This window comes from Saimiri boliviensis, chromosome 14 (assembly GCF_048565385.1).
Source record: "Saimiri boliviensis isolate mSaiBol1 chromosome 14, mSaiBol1.pri, whole genome shotgun sequence".
NCBI lineage: Eukaryota > Metazoa > Chordata > Mammalia > Primates > Cebidae > Saimiri > Saimiri boliviensis.
The window spans coordinates 36,993,350-37,004,761 of record NC_133462.1 but is presented as its reverse complement, the minus strand read 5'-3'; the positions used below and the strand labels follow the sequence as shown (position 1 = coordinate 37,004,761).

General features: G+C 49.4%; 1 protein-coding gene across 1 annotated transcript; it reads left to right on the top strand.

Annotated features, from left to right (window-relative positions):
• Positions 1–1,312: 1,312 nt before the first annotated feature.
• Positions 1,313–5,289, top strand: LOC120362681 (complement C3 alpha chain-like). Its single transcript, XM_074385695.1, has 7 exons — positions 1,313–1,375; positions 1,590–1,730; positions 1,990–2,095; positions 2,428–2,517; positions 4,029–4,115; positions 4,204–4,538; positions 5,266–5,289. Exons 1-7 carry the CDS (start codon positions 1,313–1,315, stop codon positions 5,287–5,289), a joined length of 846 nt encoding a protein of 281 aa, XP_074241796.1.
• The last annotated feature ends 6,123 nt before the right edge of the window (positions 5,290–11,412 follow it).

Genomic DNA, 11,412 nt, shown 5'->3' with positions numbered 1-11,412 from the left:
CATACCTCCCTTGCCCAGGTCTGCTTCAAATACAAATATTATTGGGCACCTACTGTGTGCCAGGCCCTGTTCTTGGAGCTAGGCACCCAGTTATAATCAAGTCAGCCTCTCCTTCTTGCCCTGGCGAAGCCCACAGTCTATCAGGAGAGGCAGACAATCATCAAATAATCACACAGAAGCAATATGAAATGGCAACTATGATTTTCATGTGGCAAAGGAGAGGTTTACAGAGTCATGGGAAGCAAATCAGAGAATGATCTGGGCCTGGCGTGGTGGCTCATGCTATAATCCCAGCACTTTGGGAAGCCGAGAGGATCACTTGAGCCCCGGAGTTTGAGGCCAGCCTGGGCAACATAGCAAGAGTCCATCTCTAAAAAAGAAAAAGTTCAAAAATTAGCTAGGCATGGTGGTGCATGCCTATAGTCCCAGAGCCTCACAAGGCTGAGACAAGAGGATCGCTTGAGCCCAGGAAGCTGAGGCTACAGTGAGCCATGACTGAGCCACTGCACTTCAGCCTGGGTGACCCTGTCTCAAAAAGAAAAAAAAAAAAAAAAAAGAATGATCTGGTGTGTTTGGGGTGTAGGTTGGGGAAGGCTTCCCAGAGGGAGTGATGCATCAGCTAAGATGGAAAACATGAGGAGTGTTTCAGGATGAAAAGGCAGAAGTGCGGGCCCGAGTGCAGTGGCTCAGGCCTGTAATCCCAGCACTTTGGGAGGCCGAGGCAGGTGGATCATGAGGTCAAGAGATCGAGACCATCCTGGTCAACATGGTGAAACCCCGTCTCTACTAAAAATACAAAAAATTAGCTGGGCATGGTGGTGCGTGCCTGTAATCCCAGCCACTCGGGAGGCTGAGGCAGGAGAATTGCCTGAACCCAGGAGGCGGAGGTTGCAATGAGCCGAGATCTCGCCATTGCACTCCAGCCTGGGTAACAAGCAAAACTCCGTCTCAAAAAAAAAAAAAAAAAAAAAAAGGCAGAAGTGAGGGTTCCAGGCTGAGTGAACAGCATGTGCAAAGGTCTGGTGGCAGGAGAGGGAACAAGGCTAACAGTGATCAAACGAAGGCTGAGGTAGGAGAAGGTGACGTGGAAGGGTGTCAGGACTGAGGGAAGGCCTTTGGTCATTGAAGCAAGGAGGTGACATAGTCAGATCTCTGCTTGCTAGAGCTCTGTTGTACATGGCAAAGGGGACATGGGGAGACCTGAGAGGAGGCTACTGCACTAGACTGAGCAAGGGATGATAGCAGTGGGGAAGACAGTGGGGAGAGATTGGGGCTGTGAACTCCCAGGTTCCAGGACGATCAAGAGGCCACGATGACCATCATGGAGGTCTCCCTGCTCACCGGCTTCTACCCCAACCAGGATGATCTCAAACAGGTAATGCAGACCCCACCTGCCTGCTTCCTGAGTAACATTTCCATACGTCCCACGTGGGTGCGGGGCAGTGGCTATTCGAGGCAAGACTCCGGGGTTATAACGCCCCAGCGTCATTTCAGGTTGACTCCCTGCATGGCCTCAACCAAATCTTTTTCCTGCTGGGGCCTCAGTTTCCCCAAGAGTGGAGTTGACTGGAGAAAGGCTGGAGCTCTAGGGCTGGGGGCCTTGGAGGCTGTCAGCACCCTCCAGTGTCTGCCCTCTGCCCCAGCTCACAAGTGATGTGGAGAGGTACTCCTTTCAGCATGAAACCAAGACAAGTACCAGCGATAGCACCATTGTCCTCTACCTGGAGAAGGTGAGGAAGGCCGGGTGCCCTCCACCAGAGACGTGTGGGCACCCTGGGGGCTGGAGAACCCAAGGTCAGCCCCCTGGGAGGGTTTTGCAGAGAGCCAGGCCCTCTGAGGTTAGCTCCTCTGGTTGCAGTTCCTATGATTAAGGCCTTATGGTCCGTGGTCATGGCCAATGCCAACAGCCAAGGCCTCGTGGTCAGTGCCACAAGGTCAGTGCCCACGGTCAGTGTCTGGTCGGCTCAGACAAGACTCTGTTCTCTCCAGCTTTCCCATGAGAAAAACACAGTGCTGGGCTTTCGGGTTCACAGGATGCTGCAGGTGGAGTTCCTGCAGGCCGCGCTGATCACCGTCTACGACTACTATGAGCCTTGTAAGTTGAAGGGGGACTGGGCGTGGCCTGCAGGGAATGGGTGGGGAAGGGGCAGGCTCTTTTGAGTGGGCGTGGCCGCCTGTCGACGGAGGTGGCTGGGCACGGCCCTTCAAAGTGACGCTTGCAGCAGGCAGGGCCAGGAAGAGGCAAAGGTCTGGGAGGACCTGGAGGGCACAGCCCTGGGACAAGGAGGGGCAGGAGGGAGCCTGGACTCGGCCCTTTGGAGGATGGGGAGGGCAAGGCCAGGGCCCAGAGGGGAGAGGTGGACACTGAACCCCCAGGAACTCTGGCCCAACGACCCCTCCCCCAATCCCTGCACCCTCCACCCACAGCCTGGGGATGCAGCACTTTCTACAACCTGCCCACAGAGCAATCTTCCCTGCAAAAGATCTGCCACAAAGACGTCTGCAGATGTGCAGAGGGTGAGATGTACCGAGAGTGAGCTTCGTGCCACCGGGCTGGGGCTGTCAGGCCGGGAGTGAATCCAGGACCCCTTCAAGCCTCCTGGCTGTAGTCTAGTCTGAATTTAGACAGAAAGAGACAAAGCCAAAGAGAGACAGAAACAAGGCACAGAGAGACAAAGATTGTCACACACACACGCACTGCCAAAGATCAAATGACAGGGAGCCAGAAAGACACAAAGAGACGAAGAAGGGAGAAATAGACAAGAAAGTGACCAAAGGCCAGGTGTAGTGGGTCATGCATGTAATCCCAGCACTTTGGGAGGCTGAGGCAGGTGGATCACGAGGTCAACAGATCGAGACCATCCTGGCCAACATAGTGAAACCCCGTCTCTACTAAAAATACAAAAATTAGCTGGATGTGGTCGTGAGCATCTGTGCTTTCTGCTACTCCAGAGGCTGAGGGAGGAGAATCGCTTGAACCTGGGAGGCAGAGGTTGCAGTGAGCCAAGATCACACCATTGCACTCCAGCCTGGCAACAGAGCGAGACTCCGTCTCAAAAAAAAAAAAACAAAACCAAATGATCAGGCTAGGTGCAGTGGCTCACACCTGTAATCCCAGCATTCTGGAAGGCTGAGGCGGTCAAATCATGAGGTTGATAGTTCAAGACCATCCTGGCCAACATGGTGGAACCCTGTCTTTACTAACAATACAAAAATTAGCTGGGCGTGGTGGCACACACCTGTAGTCCCAGCTACTCAGGAGACTGAGGAATGAGAATCGCTTGAGTCTGGGAGGTGGAGGTTGCAGTGAACTGAGATCACACCACTGCACTCCAGCCTGGGTGACAGAGAGAGACTCTGTCTAGAAAAATGAATAAATTGGCAAGTATGATGGCTCACATACCTGTCATCCCAACACCTTGGAAGGCCGAGATGAGAGGATTGCTTCAGCTCAGGAGTTTGAGACCAACCTGGCTAACATAGTGAGACTCCTTTTTTTTTTTTTTTTTTTTTTTTTTTAATACTGAGTCTTGCTCTGTCAGCAGGCTGGAGTGCAGTAGTATGATCTCGGCTCACTGCAACCTCTGCCTCCCTGGTTCAAGTGATTCTCCTGCCTCAGCCTCCTGAGTAGCTGGAACTACAGGCACACGCCACCTCACCCAGCTAATTTTTGTATTTTTAGTAGAGACGGGGTTTCACCATGTTGGCCAGGATGGTCTCAATCTCTTGACCTTGTGATCCGCCTGCCTCAGCCTCCCAAAGTGCTGGGATTACAGGCGTGAGCCACCTTGCCTGGCCCCCATCTCTTTAAAACAATAATTTAAAAAAAAAGAAAAAGAAAAAAAGAAGGAAGAAAGGAAGGAAGGAAAAAGAAAATAGAGAGAGAGAGCCCCACAGACTAGAAAGGCCAGATCCAGAGACCCAAGGGTTCCAGGCCTGGGGGCTGAAGGGAGGGGGAGTGGGGGGACGAATAGGAGGAAGTCCCCTGTCCCAGGGCAGCCAGAGCAGCTGCCCGCCTGACCCTGCAGGACAGTGCCCATCCCTGCGGAAGCCCAGTGTCCAACTGAGGCAGGAGGAGCTCCAGGTAGCAGCATGTGAGACAGGCGTGGATTTTGGTGAGTGTGGGGAGCGGCAGGGGACAGGCAGAGCCCACCTGCAGGCCAGACGCCAACATGACACCCTCTTGCCCTCCCCTTTCCCCAGAGTACAAGACAAAGCTGGAATCTGTGAAGGTCTCTGCCTCTAACCCTTACGTCTATTACAACATGCAGCTTGAAGACATCATTAAGAGTGGTGTGTCCCAGGTGACAAAGGCGGAATCCCAGTGTGGAGTCATGTTGGAGGTCCACCCTGGGGGTCCCAGTGTGCGGGAGGGTCCAACCTCTGCATGCACACACACTGGGCATGGACCCTGCCACACCTCTCAGCATGAAGAAATTTGTCTCCCACGCCACCTGCCACGACTCCCTGGGGTTGCAAGAACAGGAATCGTACCTCATCATGGGCCAGACATTAGACCTGTGAAAAATCAAATCTGGGTAGGTGAGTGGCTCCACCTGTCCTGCAGACTCAGGCCTGGTCTCTTCCCTACCCTCAACCCAGCCTTCAGTTCCACAATTTTTGCTGGACCTACCATAAGAGATCTCAGATTTCAGGGTGGCCCTGAATGGAGGTACAAGTTGTGTACTGCACAACTCCAGGAAGTACCATTCATAAAGTGCAACCTCCATCTCACTGCAACCTCCATATCTGGGTTCAAGTGGTTCTCCTGCCTCAGCCTCCCAAGTAGCTGGGATTACAGGCATGTGCCACCACTCCTGGCTAATTTTTTTGCTTTTAGTAGAGATAGGATTTCATCATGTTGCCCAGGCTGGTCTCAAACTCCTGGCCTCAAGTGATCCGCCCATCTCATCCTCCCAAAATGCTGGGGTTACAGACGTGAGCCACCGAACCCAGCCAGGGAAGCATTTTCTAATTCCCCATGATTTGGGGTAAGAGGCTGGAAGACCAGAGAGGGCCCTAGGGTGTGGACACTGCAGGCTAAGGCTCTGGGAGGCTGTCAGACAGGGCAGGGCAGGGAGGTCCCCGTGTCTCCAGGGCACCAGGCTTTCCTCAGCTGCTTGCTGTCTCTGGCTCACAGCTACAGCTACGTCCTGGGCCAGGAGACAGAGATGCCAGCAAGGAAGAATCGCGGGGCCAACTGGAGGAATTTTCGGAATACATGCTCACCCACGGCTGTGAGTCCTGAGCCTCTTCTGCTTTCAGGAAGGTGTCACCAGGCAGCTCTAGGCCACCGGGTTTAACCCCAAATAAAGAGCACAGGATGTCACATGCAAACCCTGGACACCTGTCGCTGTTTCAGCTTTCACCAGGGGACCGCCACGATCTGTCCCAGCGTGGCGGGGACCTGTCTCCTATCTCCTCTCTTTCTTGCTCCGTTCTAATCACACTGGCCTCCCTTGCATCCTTCCAACACCCACCTCAGCAGGGAGATGATTCCCAGTGCTGGGCTTCTGCACCCACTATTCCTCACCCAGGTGCACCCCTCCCCCATAGTCGGCTTGGCTTGAATCGTTCCTTTGTGTGGGTTCTGTTTAAATGTCACCTCTGGCCAGGCATGGTGGCACATGCCTGTAATCTAAGCACTTTGGGAGCCTGAGGTGGGTGGATCACTTGAAGTCAGGAATTAGAGACCACCTTGGCCAACATGGTGAAACACCGTCTCTACTGAAAATACAAACATTAGCTGGGCGTGGTGGCACACGCTGTAATCCTAGCTACTCGGGAGGCTGAGGAAAGAGAATCACTTGAATCTGGGAGGTGGAGGTTCCAGTGAGCCAAGATCGTCCCACTGTACTCCAGCCTGGGCAACAGAGCAAGACTAAGTCTTAAATAAACAAATAGGTAAGTAAATAAATGTATGTCATCTCTTCAAAGACACCTTCTTGGGCAGAGTGCAGTGGCTCACACCTGAAATCCCAGCACTTTGGGAGGCTGAGGCAGGAGGATCATTTGGGGACAGGAGTTCAAGACCAGCCTGGGGAACAGAGCAAGACTAAGTCTTAAATAAATAAATAGGTAAGTAAATAAATGTATGTCACCTCTTCAAAGACACCTTCTCAGGCAGAGTGCAGTGGCTCACACCTGAAATCCCAGCGCTTTGGGAGGCTGAGGTGGGAGGATCATTTGAGGACAGGAGTTCAAGACCAGCCTGGGCAATATAGCAAGACCCCTGTGTCTACTAAAAATAAAAATAAATTAGCCAGGCATGGTGGTACACACCTGTAGTCCCAGCTACTTGGGAGGCTGAGGCAGGAAGATCACTTGAGCCCAGGAGTTTGAGACCAGCCTGGGCAACATAGTGACACCCCAATCTTTAAAAAAAAAAAAAAAATATATATATATATATATATTTAGTGACACCCCAACCTTCACAAAAAAAATTATATATATATATATATATTTATTTGTCATGTTGGCATAAGCCTGTAGTCCCAGCTACTTGGGAGGCTGAGGCTGGAGGATTGTTTGAGTCCTGGAGTTCAAGGCTCCAGTGAGTTACTATCATGCCACTGTACTCTAGCCTGGGTGACAGAGCAAGATCCTGTCTCTAGGGAAAAAAAAGAGATAACTTCTTTCATAACACACCTAAAATAGACTCCCTCCTGTCACTCTCCCCTCACCCTGCTTTTTTTTTTTTTTTTTCTCAGACAGAGTCTTGCTCTGACACCCAGGCTGAAGTGAGGCTAGAGTGCGGTGGTGAGATCTTGGCTCACTGCAAACTCTGCCTCCCCAGTTCAAGCAATTCTCCTGCCTCAGCCTCTCAAGTAGCTGGGACTGCAGGGGTATGCCACCATGCCCAGCTATTTTTTTCTGTTGTTTTTTTTTTTTTTTTGAGATGGAGTCTCACTCTGTCGCCCAGGTTGGAGTGCAGTGATGTGATCTTGGCTCATTGCAACCTCCACCTCCTGGGTTTAAGTGATTCTTCTCTCTCAGCCTCCTGAGTAGCTTGGATTACAGGCACCCGCCACCACACCCAGCTACTTTTTGTGTATTTTTAGTAGAGATGGGGTTTTACCATGTTGGCCAGGCTGGTCTCGAACTCCTGACCTCAGGTGATCCGCCCGCCTTGGCCTCCCAAAGTGCTGGGATTACAGGCATGAGTCACTGCACCAAGACTAGATTCTTCATCTGTGTTTTTGCTGTCTGTTTCCCCTCCTAGGCTGGGAGCCCCAGGAGAGCAGGGAGGCTGCCTATCTTAGCCACAGTAATAATCACAGACACTCAGGGCCTGGCACATAATGGCTGCTCATTTTGCTCAATGAATGATTGAAGAAGTAAAAGAGAGTGAAAAAGAAGACACGGAGGGAAGGAAAGAAAGATAAAAGGATGGAGGGAGAGAGAGATGGGAGGAAGGAAGGAGAAGGAAGGGAAGGAGGCAGAGAGAGAGAAAAAAAGAGAGAAGGATACAGGAAGGGGGGGAGGAGAGGGAAGAAAGCAAGGAAGGAAAGAGGGCAGGTGAACGGCTTATGGCCTGTTTCTGTACAGCCCTCAGTTAAGGCCTTTTTTTTTTTTTTTTAACGTTTAGTTTTATTTATTTATTTATTTATTTATTTATTTATTTATTTATTTATCTCGTCCCCCAGGCTGGAATGCTGGAGTGCAATAGGTGATCTCAGTTCTCTACAACTTCCGCCTCCCGAGTTCAAGTGATTTTCCGGCCTCAGCCTCTCCAGTAGCTGGGATTACAGGCACCCGCCACCATGCCTGGCTAATTTTTCTATTTTTGGTAAAGACAAGCTTTTGCCATGTTGGCCAGGCTGGTCTCAAACTCCTGACCTCAGGTGATCCACATGACTTGGCCTCCCAAAGTGCTGGGATTACAGGTGTGAGCCACCACGCCCAGACTTTTTAAAAAATATATTTTTAAAGGATTGATCAACAACAACAGGCTGGGCACGGTGGCTCCTGCCTGTAAGCCCAAGACTTTGGGAGGATGAGGTAGGAAGATCACTTGAGGCCGGGAGTCCATGATCCACCTAGACAAGAGCCAGGCACGGTGGTGGTGTGCACCGGTAGTCCCAACTATGTGACAGGCTGAGGAGCGAGAATCACTTGAGCAGCTTTAGGCTGCAGTGAGCTATGATCATGCCACTGCACTCCAGTCTGGGCAACAGAGTGAGACCTGTCTCTAAAAAATAAATATAAACAAACAACAAAGAAGAATGTGCAACAAAGAACCTATGTGGCCTGAAAACCTAAAATATTTATTATTCTGTCCTTTACAGAAAAAAAAATGCCTTCTTCTGAGTTAGGGTATATTTTGTCTCTCAAATCACCTCAAAACATAGAGGCTTTTTTTTTCTTTTGTATCCAGCAAAAAACATAGAGGCTTAAAACAATAAATATTTATTATTATTATCATTTCATTTCTGTGGGTTAGGAATTCACAGACAGTGGTTTAGTTGGAGAGTTTGGCTCAGAATCTCTCATGAAGTTGCAGTCAAGGTATCAGTGGGGGGCAGTTGTCATCTGAAGGCTAGATTGGGGCTGGAGGACCCACCTCCAAGGTAGTTCACTCATATGACTGGTAAGTTGGTGGCGGTTGGTGGTGAGAGACCTCGGGTCCATGCCATGTAGATTTTTCCACAGAGCCCTATGGAGAGGCTATGGAGAAGAAGCTGCTTGAGCTTCCTCACAATATGGGAGCTGGCTTTCCAAGAGTCATTATTCCAAGAGAAAGAGCAGAGGGAGGTACAGTGCCTTTTATGACCTAGCCTTGGGAGTCACACCATCATTTCTGCAACATCCTATTGGTTACATGAGCCAGTATTATTTAGCATGGGTGGAGACTACACAAGGCATGACTACTGAGAGGCAGGGTTCACTAGGGGAATACATTTTAGTTGGCTGTGATATCCAGCCCATTTAATGTGCTGCAGGATTTGGTTTGATAACATTTTGTTGAGAATTTTTGCATCTATATTCATAAGGGATGTGGGTCTGTAGTTTTCTCTTCTTGTGGTATCATTGTCTGGAATGCTGGCCCCATAAGATGTGTTAAGAAATAGAAGGCCGGGCGCGGTGGCTCACACCTGTAATCCCAGCACTTTGGGAGGCCGAGGTGGGTGGATCACGAGGTCAAGAGATCAAGACCATCCTGGTCAACATGGTGAAACCCCGTCTCCACTAAAAATACAAAAAAATTAGCTGGGCATGGTGGCATGTGCCTGTAATCCCAGCTACTCAGGAGGCTGAGGCAGGAGAATTGCCTGAACCCAGGAGGCGGAGGTTGCGGTGAGCCGAGATCGCGCCGTTGCACTCCAGCCTGGGTAACAAGAGCAAAACTCCATCTCAAAAAAAAAAAAAAAAAAAAGAAAGAAATATTAAGAGAATACTTTTATTTATTTATTTATTTATTTATTTATTTATTTGAGATGGAGTTTTGCTCTTGTTACCCAGGCTGGAGTGCAGTGGCGCGATCTCGTCTCACCACAACCTCCGCCTCCTGGGTTCAAGCAATTCTCCTGCCTCAGCCTCCTGAGTAGCTGGGATTACAGACATGCACCACCATGCCCAGCTATTTTTTTTTTTTTTGTATTTTTAGTAGAGACGGGGTTTCACCATATTGACCAGGATGGTCTCGATCTCTCGACCTGGAGATCCACCCGCCTCGGCCTCCCAAAGTGCTGGGATTACAGGCTTGAGCCACCGTGCCCGGCCCGAGAATTCTTAATATTTAAGAAAATATTAAGAAATATTCTCTCCTCCTCCTGGGCATGATGGCTCACACGTGTAGTCACAGCACTTTGGGAGGCAGAGTCAGGCAGATCACTTGAATCCAAGAGTTCCAAGCCAGGCTGGGCAACATGGAAAAACCCTGTCTGCACCAAAAAAATATATAACAATTAGCCAGGCTTGGTGGTGTGTGCCTATAGTCCCAGCTACTTTGGAGGCTGAGGTGGCAGGATGGCTTGAACCTGGAGGGTTGAGGCTGCCGTGAGCTGTGATCACACAACTGCACTCCAGCTTGAGTGACAGTGTATCCAAGAAAAAGAGGGGTGGGGGAGAGAGTGAGAGAGACCAGATGTGATGGCTCACTCCTGTAATTCGAACAATTTGGGAGGCAGGAGGACAACTTGAGCCCAGGAATTTGAGACTAGCCTGGGCAACAAAGTGAGACCCTGTCTCTACAAAAAAATTAAGAAATTAGCCAGATGTGGTGGCGTATGCCTGTAGTCCCAGCTACGTGGGAGGCAGGACGATTGCTTGAGCCCAGAAGGTCAAGGCTGCAGTGAATCTTTCACACCACTGCACTCCAGCCTGGGCAGCAGAGTAAGACCCTGTCTCAAAAAAAAGAAAAAAAGAAAAAGAAAAAAATAAGGAAAGAGAAAGAGGAAGGAAGGAAGGAAAAAAGGAAGGAAGGAAGTTTGGTTCCTTTCTCTTCTACTTGTTGGAAGCATTTGAAAATAATGTGTACTTAAATTATTGGTAGACTTCATCACTTAAACCATTCAGTCATGACCTTTTCTTGTTTGGAGGTTTCGATTACTAATTCTAGCTCTTATTACAGGTCTGTTGAGATTTTCTATTTCTTCTTAAGTCAGTTTTATGTGTTTCTAGAAATTTGTTCATCTGGATAGGTTATCTGATTTCTCAGTGAATAATTGTTCATAGCATTCTTTTATAATCCTTTACATTTCTGTAAGGTCCATAGTAATATCTCTATTTTCATTTACAATTTTAGTTATTTGCACCTTTTTTTTTTCTTTGTCAGTATTGCAACTTTCGGTTTCATTGAGTCTTTAAATCTCTCCACTATTTTTCTCTTTTCTTTCTCCTTTTTTTTTAGATGGGTTCTTGCTATGTTGCCAAAGCTGGTCTCGAATTCCTGGAATCAAGTGATTCCCCATTCCTCAGCCTCCCAAAGTGCGGAGATTACAGGCATGAGCCACTACACCAAGCTAATCTGTTTACTTTTTAAATTTTAGCTCTTATTCATTTTTATGGACAGGTTCCCACTCTGTCACCTAGGCTGGAGTGCAGTGGCATGATCATGGCTCGCTGCAGCCTTGAACTCCTGGGCTCAAGTGATCCCCCTGCCTCAGGCCCCTGAGGAGCTGGAACTATAGGCAGGAGCTGCTGAGCCTCACCTATACTTATTTTTTATTTTATTTTATTTTTTTTTTTGAGACAGAGTTTCGCTCTTGTTACCCAGGCTGGAGTGCAATGGTGCAATCTCAGCTCACCGCAACCTCCACCTCCTGGGTTCAGGCAATTCTCCTGCCTCAGCCTCCTGAGTAGCTGGGATTACAGGCACGTGCCACCATGCCCCGCTAATTTTTTGTATTTTCAGTAGAGACGAGGTTTCACCATGTTGACCAGGATGGTCTCGATCTCTTGACCTTGTGA